At 32.2% G+C, this 16,837-nt stretch overlaps 1 protein-coding gene across 1 annotated transcript in view; it reads right to left on the reverse strand.

Moving 5' to 3' along the window:
* LOC131937540 (dynein axonemal heavy chain 3) overlaps nt 1–16,837 on the reverse strand; it is a 33,581-nt gene that overhangs the window by 669 nt on the left and 16,075 nt on the right. Inside the window, exons 33-63 of the mRNA XM_059295055.1 lie at nt 16,578–16,740; nt 16,223–16,405; nt 15,769–15,927; nt 15,542–15,613; nt 15,145–15,345; nt 14,851–15,006; nt 14,341–14,436; nt 14,136–14,240; nt 13,588–13,721; nt 12,622–12,793; nt 12,362–12,448; nt 12,034–12,150; nt 11,073–11,258; nt 10,710–10,847; nt 10,314–10,418; nt 9,747–9,907; nt 9,263–9,434; nt 9,027–9,152; nt 8,765–8,942; nt 7,251–7,358; nt 5,958–6,034; nt 5,412–5,498; nt 5,018–5,224; nt 4,148–4,285; nt 2,894–3,154; nt 2,657–2,749; nt 1,710–1,808; nt 1,384–1,566; nt 1,064–1,156; nt 637–810; nt 315–425 (exon numbers count right to left, since the gene is read on the reverse strand). Coding sequence (XP_059151038.1) covers nt 315–425; nt 637–810; nt 1,064–1,156; nt 1,384–1,566; nt 1,710–1,808; nt 2,657–2,749; nt 2,894–3,154; nt 4,148–4,285; nt 5,018–5,224; nt 5,412–5,498; nt 5,958–6,034; nt 7,251–7,358; nt 8,765–8,942; nt 9,027–9,152; nt 9,263–9,434; nt 9,747–9,907; nt 10,314–10,418; nt 10,710–10,847; nt 11,073–11,258; nt 12,034–12,150; nt 12,362–12,448; nt 12,622–12,793; nt 13,588–13,721; nt 14,136–14,240; nt 14,341–14,436; nt 14,851–15,006; nt 15,145–15,345; nt 15,542–15,613; nt 15,769–15,927; nt 16,223–16,405; nt 16,578–16,740 — 4,342 coding nt within the window. The remainder of the gene's footprint in view (nt 1–314; nt 426–636; nt 811–1,063; nt 1,157–1,383; nt 1,567–1,709; nt 1,809–2,656; nt 2,750–2,893; nt 3,155–4,147; nt 4,286–5,017; nt 5,225–5,411; nt 5,499–5,957; nt 6,035–7,250; nt 7,359–8,764; nt 8,943–9,026; nt 9,153–9,262; nt 9,435–9,746; nt 9,908–10,313; nt 10,419–10,709; nt 10,848–11,072; nt 11,259–12,033; nt 12,151–12,361; nt 12,449–12,621; nt 12,794–13,587; nt 13,722–14,135; nt 14,241–14,340; nt 14,437–14,850; nt 15,007–15,144; nt 15,346–15,541; nt 15,614–15,768; nt 15,928–16,222; nt 16,406–16,577; nt 16,741–16,837) is intronic.

Here is a 16,837-nt window from a genome sequence, read left to right on the forward strand (position 1 = left end):
AGAATGTAAGACAAACATTTCCCGCCAAATTAACTGAAGTAACGATCTAACAACTTCCAAAAATCTCAGGTCTGAAGATGCAACTGTAAAATACTACTGAGACCACCACTACTGCTGAATTACAAAAATGAGAACGAATATCATTTAGAAAAATCTGTAAAATGGACTGAGTAGTGCCTCTCAAATGAAAAATAAATTACAATTAAAAACCTAAAAATCATAATTTTGATATCATACACCCAAGTCTGTCATTTTTGTACCATTTTAAAAACTGAATAGCTTATAGATCTAGGTGAAACTTTAAAAAAGGATACTATAGGCACTTGATCATATAGAATTTTAGGCAGGCTTTCAGTAACTACACAGCTTTCACGACACCATCTTGCTCCTTCCATGAACAAACCTTTTATGTAGGCCCCAGTAGCCTGTCAGTTTTACAAATAGGTCAATTTTTTTAAAAACTTAAGATAAATTTTTCACTAAGACATAATTTGCAGACCTCATTTTTCAAAAAAAAAAAAAAAGATCTAAATCAATCTTTTTTAATTATAAAAATCTGAAAAAATATTTTTGAGAACATATTTGTTTTCACTTGACATTTGTATTTTAAAAAGGAAGAACATGTTTTAAGCTCACAGGTTTCTCTGAAACACTTGTTTCAAATTTTGTCACTTCAAATTCAAATGCCAGGTGGTCAATTGGGATTATAAATCTCCTGGCATAATTTTGTAAGACGCCAGTTAAGAAAGACTGAGTGAAGTAGAAGCCAGAAATCCAAAATATTGTTGGGGTGCCTCCCTTTATCCATTCCTTAAATTTAAAAAATATACATGCATTTGTTAACATCCCTTACTTATACATAGATACAGAAGAGTCATGTGTTTGTAAACATAAAATTATCCCTTGTCGTAAATAATTTAATTCTTTAATGTGTATAGGTTAGTAAATATAACATTAAATTATGCCCTGGTCATAAATAATATAATTCATGAAAGTATGAAATTAACAATAATGCATTTCTCAATTAACACTAAATGTAGCAAATTTAAGATATATTATTTACCTTAAAAAAATTTATTCTTGCAAGCAAATCAGTTACATAACTACCTAGAGGCTTCAAGGAAGGGTAGGACTTTGCAGCCCACATTGCAGGTACCTGCAATTTTTCATGACAAAAACAAACATTTCAAGCATTTATTTTATAGTAGAAATTTAAGTCACATAGAGAATAAATTATTCATTACAAACATTACCATTTTTTTTAAATTTATTAACAAAAAGCAAGTGTACCATCCCAACCATCAACAAAAATTAAATGTACCTTTCCAACCATCAACAAAAAACAAACGTACCTTTCCAACCATCAACAAAAAACAAACGTACCTTTCCAACCATCATGCTGTCAAAGACATCCTCCAGTTCACTAGACATGACAACCAGACCCTTTATGGCCTTACATATGTCCTGTAAGCTACTACGTACAACATGTATGAGACGGTCGAACCTGATGAGCTCCTGAATCAACACTGTGTTCATAGACTCCATATAATTGACTTTAAACTTTGTCTACACAGGTAGAACGGTAAAAAACACATTTTTAGAAATTTTTTTACAAAGTTTAAATAAAAAGGTATACGTTCTACAATACACAATTTAAAAAAGAAATTAAAATCTGAGTTGTTTTATTTAAAAAAAATTGTCATAATCACCTGAATTTCTTCAAGATTAAAGTTTTGTGGAATTTTCTGTAAAATGTCACTTGCAAGTTCTTGAATAATATCTTGAGATGACTTGCCTCCCCCTGATGTCTGTCAAACAAGAAACAGAAGTTGATCACACAGAAATATAAGAAGTTGATAAAACTATATTTTATGTTTAACAGGAGTTGATCACACAGAAATATAAGAAGTTGATAAAACTATATTTTATGTTTAACAGGAGTTGATCACACAGAAATATAAGGAGTTGATAAAAATATTTTATTTTATACAGGAGTTGATCACACAGAAATATAAGAAGTTGATAAAAGTATATTTTATGTTTAACAGGAGTTGATCACACAGAAATATAAGGAGTTGATAAAACTATATTTTATGTTTAACAGGAGTTGATCACACAGAAATATAAGAAGTTGATAAAACTATATTTTATGTTTAACAGGAGTTGATCACACAGAAATATAAGAAGTTGATAGAAGTATATTTTATGTTTAACAGGAGTTGATCACACAGAAATATAAGAAGTTGATAAAAGTATATTTTATGTTTAACTGGAGTTGATCACACATAAATATAAGAAGTTGATAAAAGTATATTTTATGTTTAACTGGAGTTGAGCACACAGAAATATAAGAAGTTGATAAAACTATATTTCACATTTTACAAAAACTTTTTACGTGATGTGGTTGAAAGATAGAGCACATGATTGCTAAAACATCATGAGGTCAGTTTCTGGACATCCCTGAGTGTCTGACTTAAGTCAAGGAAAGTCAGCTGGATGTTGTGCAGACCACACAATAACATCATACACCAAAGTTTAAGTAACAGGAGAACTCTATTTGAGAACTTTTTTTGGTCCATCAGTCTGTTAAGGTAATTTTTAATGTGAGCTTATGTTTCAAAAGTCTTGTAAATACATCTTAGTGTTCTAAGCTCACCTGTCGGGGAAGTGTAAGAAGGATTCCTTCAAACAACTGCTGGGTTTCCTGTTGGTCTTTAGAAATATCTGCATTTTCATGCAATCCAAAAACCTGTAGAGAAATGGTTGACAATATATTTGTATAGGTCTAGTCCAAAAAATAAAAGGTTCACATTTAATAGCTCTCTATAGGTTTGTTATTTGTGAGTAAGTAGTGAAAAATGTTGAATAAGGAAGGTATTTTATAACCACATACCTCTGGGTGAGGGACTAAAGGTAAACTTCTGATGTACTCCACAAAGTCTTCAAACTTGCCGCTGGGAGGTGCAAAGTAAACTCCACTAGAAGAGAACCTGTAACTGTCATCTTTGATTGTCTGGTCAGTATAAAATATCTTCAGCAGTGAAAGGATGAGCCTACGATCCAGGTCGTCTGTAACTCTGCCTCCATAGTTACACTCCCCAGTCAAGTAAATCAGAGCTTCCAATGGTGTCTTCTCATACTTATTGATGAACATCTAGGAAAAAAAATTCTTAGCATGTTTAAATATACGCCAATAAAATATTAATTGTTGATTGTTTTAGACTCAATTAGTTATGTGGTCTCATAGTTTTGATGTTAATTAAAGAAAACTAAATAGACTATTTTTTTTGTAAGTTTTATTTTAAAAATTCATAAAATTCTAGATCTAGAAAGAGTTAAATAGCTAGTTAAATAAACCGGTAGTGATCTCCCCTAAACTTTCTCGAATATTCTTATATAAAACAACAGGGGATGGTAACTGGGGATATAGTTATGATTTTTAATCCATTTTAAATACTCAAACTTTTAAAAATAGAATAGAATCTCAGTAAAAAACAATTGCGCACCAAGCGAACGCCTAATAAAGGTGTGTATAATAGTGCGCAATAGTATTAGTACTTAATAAATTTACATTAGTTTTTTGAGAAATCGGAAGTAGCGTAAATTACTACTTCCGGTCAACGGAAATTACTCAAAATTTAACAGAAGGTAGAGAATTAGATCTTTTACTTACATGTGAAATTTCATTTATCTATCTGAAATAGTACTCAAGTTATAGGCTTTTGAAAAATTCAAAGTAGAAAAAGTACCACTTCCGGTTGTCGGAAATCGCACAAAAGTTGATACGGATCTACAATTTTGATATAATACTTATATATGAAATTTCATCAACCTAGCTGTAACGGTACTCAAGTTATCGTGTTTACACACGGACACACAGACATACGGACAAGATTGCAAAATTATGTTTTTCCGTATCAGTGAGGTGTAAAACGTCGAGATTTGTAAAAATCTCGATTTTTTTTTTTTGCACGATTACAATACTTTCTCTATACTACGTATATACGAGAAAGTAAAAATGAAACCAATGTGAGTGGTAGAAAAAAATTATGATAAGAGAGAACCCAGCTGTACTGAAACTCTAAGGTTAGAAGAGAACCCACCTGTAACTGCTGTACTTAAACTCTAAGGTTAGAAGAGAACCCACCTGTAACTGCTGTACTGAAACTCTAAGGTCAGACTCATTAAACTCATATGGAATGTTCCAGCCCAGTGGACCAAACTTTCTTCTCTCCTGGACCAGTGCATGGAAGAAACAGAGGCCAAACAGAAGTTTTTGGAAAACCTGGACACAAATATTGGGGTGTACAATCATTTTATATTGCCACAAAATTAAATGTCATAGAGTAGGAAAACTTTTTAATCCATTCAAAATGTGTGGACAAGTTAAATATTGTGTAGGCCTACCTTATTAGCATCCAATTTTAACAAATAAGTTACAATTCCTAATTTTTTGTGTATTTTTAAAAAAAACATCTGATTAATAGGTTTTCAAAAAATATATTAAGCAATGCAAAATTTTGAGAAATCGGAAAAAGCGTAAATTAGTACTTCCGGTCAACGGAAATTACTCAAAATTTGATAGAAGGTAGAGAATTAGATCTTTTACTTACATTTGAAATTTCATTTATCTATCTGAAATAGTACTCAAGTTATAGGCTTTTTAAGAATTCAAAGTAGAAAAAGTACCACTTCCGGTTGTCGAAAATCGCTCATGAGTTGACACGGATCTACGATTTTGATAAAACACCTATATATGAAATTTCATCAACCTAGCTGTAACGGTACTCAAGTAATCGTGTTTACACACAGACAGACAGACAGACAGACAGATAGACACACACACAGACATACGGACAAGATTGCAAAATTATGTTTTTCCATATCAGTGAGGTGTAAAACGTCGAGATTTGTAAAAATCTTGATTAATTTTTTTTGCATGATTACAATACTTTCTCTATACTTCGTATATACGAGAAAGTAATTATAAAATTTTAAAAATCCCATAAAAACTTACAGCAGGTTTGTTACAGCTGGTAAAAAATTCAGGGTTGGAGATGGGGTCGTTGAGGTATGAACGCAACAAATTGGCTCGCAGCCCTTTAGGAGGCTCATTGGTCATCTTGACTCCATTCTGCAAGACTGAGACAGGGAACACAGGGGAGGGGTAGCTGGTCAGCCACAGCCTGAAACTGTCCTGTGTAACTGTTGGGTCTGATATCACCTGAGGAACAAAATATCACCTGATTCAAGAGGTACAAGAAAAGTTTCGAGCAACAAAAAATTCATTTTTATTTCCATACAAACAGAAACATATCACAAATCTGTATCAGTTAGTGTTTTCCTACTCACACTTTCATACAAACAGAAACATATCACAAATTTGTATCAGTTAGTGTTTTCCTACTCACACTTTCACAGATCCTCTCCAGCTCTGGCAGCCATGATGCTGCTAGATGACAATTCTGTAGGACAACCCACGTGCCAGCCTGTACAGCCTACAGAAAAAGTTGCTCAGGTTTTATAATAACAAAAGCATTTTAACCACCCCACACCCAGGTATTATAACATTTTGTAATATTTCTATACAACACCACCACTCAAATTATACAAACTTGTGTTATCATATTTAATCAACCATACTGAATACAAAGTTTTTTGTAAAATAAGAAAATCAAAGACACAATCAAGTGATATCTCTCTATTCTACCCGTTCTCCTAATAACAAAATGTAACAAAATGATAAACTATTACCACCCGCTATCCTTATCATAAATTATGTACACAATTCCTTATTAAAAACTCGTTTTTACAACAACTTATGGTATAAAACTTATAAATAAAACAATACTATTTTTACAAATTTAAAAGTCATATTAGTTCATTTCAAAGGTCAACAGCATGAAAAATGTTTTCCTAAGCAAAAATTTAAGTAATAAAACTAAACTACAACATACTTCCATCACCATTCTTTCAGCTATTGGCCCTTGTCCTTGACCAAGAGAGATGGTTTGTAATTTACTTTTACTGGTACCTATAAAATAAGGTTTGAAAGAGATTATTCTTTTTTTTTTGGTGAATATATTTTATCTCTGGATGCAAGTTACAAAGACGTGAAATTTTCTTCACAAAAATTAAAGTAATTTCTATGAGTCAAAGGAAACTTAAAGTTTACAAAAATATTTTTAAAGATCTACATAAAACTAAAATTCCATTAATTACATATGTGATTAACTGTTAAGTTTTTTCTTGGAAGTGGGAAGCTTTTTTTAAAGAACTGCAAAATACTTACGTTAAGTATTTAAATATGGATACATACTATATTCATAATTTAAAATACTAACATATATGGGTAGTTGTAGCCACCTGGCTAACAATACTAACTACCTGATTTCCACTTTAAATTGTCAATTATTAACTTTGTTGGTAATGTCCAGCTTTGCTAATAAGTCAATTTAAAGTGAAATAGATTTGCTACATATGTCTTTTGAATATTTATTAATAAATTACATAAGGCCTATAGATAATTAATGAATTAATTTTGATAATGTGTGCTCAGTAAACTATATATATATATATATATATATATATATATATATATATATATATATATATATATATATATATATATATATATATATATGGCTAAATTTTAATGTAAACATAACCAGCCTTTAATAGTTAATTGCTTATATAGGCCTGAATAATATTAATGCCATTAATACCACAACCAGCTTAATAATCTACAGTTAATAAGTTACTAATACAATTTCTAGACATATGAATTGTTAGTGCAGAAGCAAATACATACATTACTTTTAAAATAAACACTTCACTATGTTAATTACCATAGCCTACTCTAATCTGCAAATTTAAAAATAGCAAAATAAAAAAAGGTTACAGAATGACAAAACAATTAACTCATCTTCAGTTGCTGGAATGAAACTGCAAATCTTTGCTATTGTTACATATGTGCAGTGCTTTATTAATGTATTAGTGGTTCACTTAAAATCTAATTCATATTAAGTAATGATCTAGTAAACATTTATTTTAACTGTGAGAAGTTGTTTCACAACAAACAAATGTGTACGGTTTAAATAGTGACAACATGCAAGAATATATGAATATGATAGCTTGATAAGTACAAAAATATACAACATATGGTTATAGTTGGCCCAAGTACAGATCTTGTAAATAATGATTACAGTTATAGCCTACATATGTAACCCAAGGAATACTCATGAACATACTAGCAAACATTTCAGCTGGATTTACTTCCCCTACAATGTTCAACTTCTGATGCTGCACTGTGGTTTTCTCCCCTGGTGCTGGCTGAATGCTAGATGGGGGTAGCATCCCTATATTCAAACAAATTAGTGTTAACCTTTCTCATGCTAAACATTGAATGCTAGATGGGTGTAGCATCCCTATATTCAAACAAATTAGTGTTAACCTTTCTCATGCTAAACATTGAATGCTAGATGGGTGTAGCATCCCTATATTCAAACAAATTAGTGTTAACCTTTCTCATGCTAAACATTGAATGCTAGATGGGTGTAGCATCCCTATATTCAAACAAATTAGTGTTAACCTTTCTCATGCTAAACATTGAATGCTAGATGGGTGTAGCATCCCTATATTCAAACAAATTAGTGTTAACCTTTCTCATGCTAAACATTGAATGCTAGATGGGGGTAGCATCCCTATATTCAAACAAATCAGTGTTAACCTTTCTCATGCTTAACATTGAATATGCTAATTATACACATCTAACAACTGGTGCTTTAAAGAATGCCAAGAAAGTTTAGGTGAAACAACACATTTATACTGCATGGCATAATGCGATCCAAGTAATCAAATTAGTGATAATGATACAACATAAAGTAGATATTATCAGAATGCAAGTTTTGCAGTTAAGTTTGAACACAGCAAGTTTTTTTGCTGTTGTCTCAGTGATTGTACAACACTAGTGACTATTCTAACCTCCCTTATTTAAACACTGATCCCAGGGTAACAAGACATATGAGCGCAATGTTGTAATTGAGAAGTTGACTGATAGATTCATCAATTAAACAAACTTTGTCATATGAAAGACTGCAAGCTTGTGATTTTAAACAGGTTCAATCTACAAATAGTTTGATAAGTCAGTGTGCTTTATGCATTTTTGTTAACCATAACTGCCATCAAAGTTAGCGATAGTACATAAAATTATTTAAGTTTCTTATTTTAACTGACAGCTGTGTATATTTTTTTAAAATACCAGTACAGATTTTTGTGTGGCCTGGACACAAGGGTAAAGATGATGATTTTTTAAAAATGTGCATAATTGTCAAAAGGTAAATTCTAGATGACTACTGCTCACACAGCATGCTCAATAAAAACACATAAATTTTGCTCTCAAACAATGTCAACTGGAAATAAGCTAAGAACATAGAAAAAATACAACAATGTCAAAAAAAATTATTAAAATATTTTAAAACTGTTAGTTAAAACAAATTGTTTTCAAATTCCAAAAAAATCTTTTTTATAAAAAAAAAGAAGTAAAAAAAAAATGTAAAATAAAACTAATCTGCATTATTTTTCAATAACTGTAGTTCAGTAATTTTGTTATAGTGTTTTCTTCATTTTTTTTTTTCTCAAAAGGCCTAGTAGACTTGCTATAAAAGGTTATTTTAAATTATGTTGTTTAAAATTATAAAAAAAAATAAACAAAATCTGGTGTACAAAAAAAGTTTAGTTAGGGGTGTTCATTCATTCCACCTACCTTTCTCCTCAGCAAATCTGTACAAACCAGCCATGGGATCTGCTCCAGGGGAGAGAACAAAAATAAGGGGAGAGAAAAAGTTGGAATCTTCATAACATAAAGACAGATCAAAGGTTGGTGGCTCAATATATTTTGCTCCCATCCTGTCAATTATGTAGCTCTGGACTGCTGGAATCATCTAGAAATTAAAGTAAAAAGTTTATTACATACAGTCGGTATAAATCCAGTTAAAATATTCTAATTAAAAATTTTTAATCCTTACTTTATCAGGTCGTAAACATCTTAAGACTATGAGTTCCTGCATGTTGCTCAAGTTAGTACAGAATGGCTCAGGGCATTTCTCTGTATGAGGTGTAGCAGAATCGTACAATTTTTTCCATTCTTTTGGCTGAAAAATTATTGGTTTCAGTAAGCTCTATCATGCAGGTAATAAATCTATTCTTATTAAGAAAACTGGCAAATACCCAAGAAAAAACAAGTGAATGAAAAAAATCTTACAGCTTTCTGCACCATCTCCATAAAACCTTTCAATGCTGGCAGCTGTGATGCTCTTACAATCTCTGACCATGATTTGTCAGAGAGCCACGAGGGGGCGGGGTTAGCAAATGGATTTTCTAATGCCACTCCCCCTGTCAACAGGAAGCGCCACTCCTGATCATCCACTTCACCTCTAGAAAATTTAAATTAAAAAACACAAAACAATTACTTATTTTGCTATTTAAAATCACGGTCATCCATTTTACCTCTATAAAAACAAAAATCAAACACAGTACAAAACAATAATGTTTATTTAGGTATATAATAATCATGGCCATCCACTAAAATAAAATTCACAAATACAACAGAAAATCTGTTTCAGCTATCTACATAACAGTCATGCAATCTTTTAAATCTTTTTATATAGTTTATAAGCTTCAACCACTCCACAAAAATTACTTTTAGTACAGTAAACTAAAATTCTCAATCTTTAGACCATCATTACCTGCTTTTAGCCAAGCCAACACAAAGTAAAAATGAAAAAAGTAATTTGTCTTTTTCAAAGAGAGATCGACAAACATTTTTGTAGATGCTGTAGGTAAAGTGTTTGTTGAGGTTTTCTATTCTATCCTGAAGAGCTGGAGCTGGATCACTGTGTACAATGGACTGTGAACATGAACATCACAAATCTAATTTTAGTTACTGCATCAGGGTCAATTTTTGTTTTTAAATAAAAATTAATGGCCAGAAAGATAAGCTATGTGTTTAAATAATAATATAAATAATAGTTTTAAAATGTTTTTTGTTTTTTTTTTCCCTATTATTTATGTAATTAATTAAATTGGTTTTTACCAAGTTCTCTCAGAACTCAAAAATTTAAATGGACAAATTAAGAAGAAAATATTTTTATTTTTATTTATTGTAAAATAAATTTACCCATTAATTTATAAAAAGCATTTTGTTTAAATTTAGATTTGAATAATGTTAACCATGACATTTTATCTTCCCCCAAAATACAAAAGCACAAACAAAGAACTCCAACAGAAGTTGTGTGAAATAACTAAAGACTCACCTGCAGATATAAATTGATGAACCAGACAAGAGAGTACTGGTACATTGGATCAATATTTGCTAGATCAGATATTGTAAAGAACAGCATGCTGCCATGTTTTGCTACCTATAATTAACAAGAAAAAAAAAATTGCAAGATTTAAAAAATAGTTCTTGAAAAATAGCTTCAAATACAATCAATAAAACCTTTTTAATAAAACTACTTTGTTTTATTTACAGACATATTTTAGAAAGGAATTGTCCATAATTGATATCATACTATTTTAGCTGACTTTTACCCCACAATTCTCTATTCCACATAGCCCATTGTCACAAGAGTATGAACAAAATACTAAGGCGAATGGACTAATCTAATTTTACATAGATTGAAATAAGCAAGGAATTGTAAACACCATACCGGCTTATAACCATTTCTGGTAACATCAATCTCTTCTTCTGTCTTGGTGGCAATCTTTTGTTTCTCAGAGATTTCCATGGACAGAATTTTACTCGAGGACAAAATCTCTATGGCTGTTTCATCCTCTAAAATGTTACCCTGTAACAAAACAATTGCAATATTTATACAAACAATTTCAGAGCACATATTTTACTTATATTGATTTCATCCACATCTGTAAAACATGGTTTAGAATTATATCTAACTAAGGATTGACTATCTTAATATACTCTATATAAAATTTTAAGGTATTTACAAATTGTTTGATTTTCACACAAGAAAATGAATGTAAACATTTAAGCAGCAAATATAAGAGTTGTTCACCTGGGATGTTGACAACACTTCAAGAATTTTGTCTTCAATGTCTTTCAGCTGATGTTTGTTATGAGCACTCTCTATTATGAGTTTATTTTTCTTTTCTTCTAAAGCTGGTTTTTCTTTAGCAGCAACCAGACCCAGAAGCTGATCCTCCAGGCCCAATGGGGTTATCATGAAGTTTAGGAGGGTAACCTGGGGAGTTAGTGGTAATCATAAAGTTTAAGAGGGTAACCTGGGGAGTTAGTGGTAATCATAAAGTTTAAGAGGGTAACCTGGGGAGGTAGTGGTAATCATAAAGTTTAAGAGGGTAACCTGAGAAGGTAGTGGTAATGATAAAGTTTAAGAGGGTAACCTGAGAAGGTAGTGGTAATGATAAAGTTTAAGAGGGTTACCTGAGAAGGTAGTGGTAATCATAAAGTTTAAGAGGGTAACCTGACAAGGTAGTGGTAATCATAAAGTTTAAGAGGGTAACCTGAGAAGGTAGTGGTAATGATAAAGTTTAAGAGGGTTACCTGAGAAGGTAGTGGTAATCATAAAGTTTAAGAGGGTAACCTGACAAGGTAGTGGTAATCATAAAGTTTAAGAGGGTAACCTGAGAAGGTAGTGGTAATGATAAAGTTTAAGAGGGTAACCTGACAAGGTAGTGGTAATCATAAAGTTTAAGAGGGTAACCTGGGAAGGTAGTGGTAATCATAAAGTTTAAGAGGGTAACCTGAGAAGGTAGTGGTAATGATAAAGTTTAAGAGGGTTACCTGAGAAGGTAGTGGTAATGATAAAGTTTAAGAGGGTTACCTGAGAAGGTAGTGGTAATCATAAAGTTTAAGAGGGTAACCTGACAAGGTAGTGGTAATCATAAAGTTTAAGAGGGTAACCTGAGAAGGTAGTGGTAATCATATAGTTTAAGAGGGTAACCTGCAGTTACAGACATTTGGTAATCATAAAGTTAAAATATAATTTAAAAACTTACCTTAACAGAAACTTCTGGCAGATAGTGTGGGTTTCTTATACAAGTTGTAATGTAAAACTTGAAATCACGGCTGTACTCAATAACTGAATCCCCAAGTCTTATATATTCCATGTTATTCTTGAACAAAATACACAAACATTTATATTAAATTGCAAAGAAATGTATAACGATTGTATTTAATGTTTTAAAAGAATTAAAACAAAATGGTGTACTTTGGAACCTTTGCAAGATCCAATACTGTAAAGAAAAGCATGCTTTGCTACCTTAACTGTACCTATTGTAATGTAAGCTAAACTTATATGTGCTCGAGCAAATGTTCATTGCTTACCTGTTTAAAGGTCTGTTTAAGTAAAATGGACTCCAAAATAGGATCCAGTTCTTCTCCAATATTTTCTAACAGGCAAGGGTTGCCAAACTATCAAATAATTTGAAAATAAGTGATTGATGTCAATGGAAATTTTTTTCAACCATTACAGCATTCATTCAAAAATATTTATATTGCATAGTCTGGTTTAAATTTTCACAAAACTTCAAACAAAAAGAGATTTGATTGATTTAAATGCTTAAAATGTAAAAGTTTTGACTAACCTGGATGCAGTTTTCCAATGATCTGACAAAGTTTGGATTGCTCAATTTAATGATCTCAAGTTTGTTGACCTTTTCCATATTCTTTATCCATTTATTGGCCTGACCTTGAGGGTCAATCATAAGGGGCCAACGGTTTGCACACATCACAATAATGGCATTGTCTATAGAGTATCTGAGAACAAACATCACAATAATGGCATTGTCTATAGAGTATCTGAGAATACACATCACAATAATGGCATTGTCTATAGAGTATCTGAGAATACACATCACAATAATGGCATTGTCTATAGAGTATCTGTTTGAGAACACACATCACAATAATGGCATTGTCTATAGAGTATCTGAGAACACACATCACAATAATGGCATTGTCTATAGAGTATCTGAGAACACACATCACAATAATGGCATTGTCTATAGAGTATCTGAGAATACACATCACAATAATGGCATTGTCTATAGAGTATCTGTTTGAGAACACACATCACAATAATGGCATTGTCTATAGAGTATCTGAGAACACACATCACAATAATGGCATTGTCTATAGAGTATCTGTATGAGAACACATTACAATCATGGCGTTGTCTATTTGTTTATGATTTTACAATTGTTTCACCATTTAATGACAAGATATTTCAAACTATCAACTTTTGAAATAAATACCATTTTTAAGTGGTTAACTGAAGAGCTATAATTATGTTTTAAAAAATTATCTTTTAAAATCAATGTGATGCTCGAACCATTAAAAAATGTGAAATTCAAATGATTACCTTTCTGAATAATTGTGAAATTTAAACGATCATCTTTTAAAAGAATTGTAAAGGTGAAATGATTATTTTTACAAAGAATTGGGAAAATCAAATGATTAGTTTTATAGAGGAGTGTACATGTGAAATGATTATCTTTCAAAAGAATTGTAAAAATGAAATGATCATCTTTAAAAGATCTGAGATAACTCACTGATCAGCAGGGAGTCCAGCAATGAGCCAGTCTCTGATTTTGACAGGGTCGCCCAGTGTGGTAGACAGTGAGAAGGAATCAGACACTGGAATATTTTTCTGTCTACACAGCTGTAGCCATCCTTGTGTGCAGCTCTAGGATCAGATTATACACAAAAATTTTTTTTTAATTCATAGGAAACTACACAGAAAAGATGCTACGATTTTATTAACAGAGTGAGTAATTTTAAATAAAGATTGTGAAGTGCAAGCTCATTGACAGCCAGCGCATACTTGTACATGTCCTAGCTCTAACCATTAGCACATTACCTGTTTAAAGTCAAGTAAAGGACCTACATGACCATTAGTACATTACCTGTCTGAAGTCAAGGATGAAAGGACCCAGTAACCTTTAGCACATTACCTGTCTGAAGTCAAGGACGAAAGGACCCAGTAACCTTTAGCACATTACCTGTCTGAAGTCGAGGATGAAAGGACCTAAGTAACCTTTAGTACATTACCTGCCTGAAGTCGAGGATGAAAGTACCTACATGACCTTTAGTACATTACCTGTCTGAAGTCGAGGATGAAAGGACCCAAGTATGCCACAAGACCAGCGGATATAAGCACATCACCAACAATGTTGTCATAAGTTTCATTTAATTCCTCCACATTCTGGAACAACAGACATTTCACCATGAAAGTTGAATGACTGGCACTAACAGATGTTTGACTTAATGTACTAGTACAGACTTTTTAAATAATGGTAGCCTACCTGTGTCCATCTTTCTTTTTCACCACCCAGTCCACTAATCAATTTATTGGCTCTGTCAATCTTTACTTTGGTCAGCTCAATGTTGTCCTCCAGGTTCTGTGAAAAAAGTACTCACATTATCTTTATCATGAAAATAGCACATACACATTTTTTACATAATGCTACTCACTTATTCTGTTTGTTACTTAATGAATTTAACATACAGCTTAACATAAAGGGGACAGCATGGCAGAATGGTAGAGAAATTTGCTGCTAGTCCAAAGGTCTTGAGTTCAGATCTTGGTATTAGTGATTGTAGGATGCCACTGAGTCCACACAGTTCTGATGGGTACCTAACTTAGGTTGGGTAAAGTAAAGGTGGCTGGGCTTAGTGCTGACCACAATATCCCTTCCTATATTGTGGTATCAACTCAAGCCCAATGGACCACAAGGTCTTAAGAAGAACTTCACTATAACTTTAAGCACAGAAACATGACTGAACATAAAACACAGGAACACTGCTTAAAATACCTTCTTTTCTGTCTGTTTCTGAGCAAGATTATCATTGAGGGCTTGCAGTTTGTCTGTCACAGACTTGAGCTCAGCTTGTTTCACTTTGAGTTTTGCCATCTGTACTGAGAGGGCGGCCTCAGCAGCCATCAAACTTTCTTTCTTTGGTGCTACAACCTGACATGAAATCAAAACTATATTACAAACTATCTGAGTGCTCAGTTAAATATACAGTTTACTGATGAAGACATTTTTTTATTAAATAACTTTTACTTAGATAACAGAACATTAAAACAAATAAAAAAGAAAACTAACCTTCACAACGCTATCATAAACATCAATGGCCTTGACCCATTTACAAAGACCTTCACATGCAGACGATACATTTTTTATAATAGCTGGATCAAATTCCTTGTTGGTGATGTATTTGTCACGAATCTTCTTGATGACAGGAGGTGGGATGTGGTCTTTGTCGTACTCTTTCAGGGACTCTAAAAACTTCATGTCTCCCAGCATCTGACATGTGAACATTTTAATTGATAAACTTTGAATACCAAAGTACATTTATGTTATGGTATAACAAGAATAAGATAAACAAGCTTTCTAAAACAGGATATTACAGAATGATTAGTTATAATAACATGTTTGCGCTTGCTACTGTAAGTGTAAATTATATAGCTAATCACTAGTGTAACTTGAACAGAATAAATACTTTTTTGGCAGCAGGCCAGTAGTCTTCTATTTGTTTCCCACTTGCATCATTCTTCATCACTGGTTTAATACCCTAAAATTATAAAAATTTTCACCAAGGTTTTTTCATAATTAATTTATAAAACTTTATTAACTAAATGAATAAAAATTAAACATTTGTTTTTTATTTGGAAATTTAACAAGGGAATGAACAGATATGAAACTTGTATAAAATGACCTTGTATTTACCTTCATAATACAGATAGACTCCATGACAAGTTTAACACCAGAAGGTGGATTTGTCATTGTTTTCACTATTGTGATGTCATTTTGTTTCAGGGTATCCAAGGCCGATATAGCTGCATTCATGGCTGGCATTGCAATTGATAACTTTTCTTCACAGTCAATCTGATGCAGGATAAATGATCAATGTTAAACTCTCAATCCTTTGTGTTAGGAAGTATCAAAATCTAAACATTATGTCTTTAAATGTAATGTGTTGATCATAATAAAACATTACATTATCTAATTTGTGAATATCATTAATCAAAACAAAACACCATTACGTTCTATGAGTGCATATCTGTTGATCAAAACAAAAATTATGTTGTATAATGTGTATATTTGTTTGGTCAAAACAAAACATTGGTTGTATAGCGTGTGTATGGATGTAGACTTTGCATCCCACTATGTGTGATGATACCTTGATAGCCTCGGCCTCCTGAGCTGCCTTATTGGCCACAGCCTCATCCAGCTCCACAATGCGCTTGATGTCCTCCACCTCAATGGTTTCCTTCTCTATGATGCCTATAAGTTCTTCTGTCTCCTGGCTCGTCTCTATTAGCTTAGGCTGCAAGTCTAACAGTTCAGTCTGCATCACATTGATCTAGTTCATAAATGGAGAAAAATTATTAATATCTAGTAAAAGCTTGTTAAATACATTTTCACCAGAAAAATATATGTATAAAGAAATGTTACAAGATAAACCTTCTATTAGAAGGGTTTTTAATAACGATTCTGATTGTAGATAACAATAAAAGGGTAAGAGCCCAATGAACCTGATTCTCAGAAAACCTGAGCTTCTCCAGTCCAACGTTGTATCTGTTCTTTAGTGTAAGGATCTGTAGACGTTTTTTGCCCAGTAGTGTTTTAAATGTCTTTATCAGCTCCAGGTAGGAGGTTGGAGTGACGTAGTTCACACGACGCATTACATCGTAGTACCTGGTTGTGTAATACAACGTTGCAAACTTTCAAAATGAACATTAATAAACACCATAGAGTGTAACCATTGGAAGATCTGATCTATTGTACAGACTTA

Source organism: Physella acuta, unplaced genomic scaffold, assembly GCF_028476545.2.
Source record: "Physella acuta isolate Inbredline_101_S28 unplaced genomic scaffold, ASM2847654v3 ptg000213l, whole genome shotgun sequence".
Taxonomy (NCBI): Eukaryota; Metazoa; Mollusca; class Gastropoda; family Physidae; genus Physella; species Physella acuta.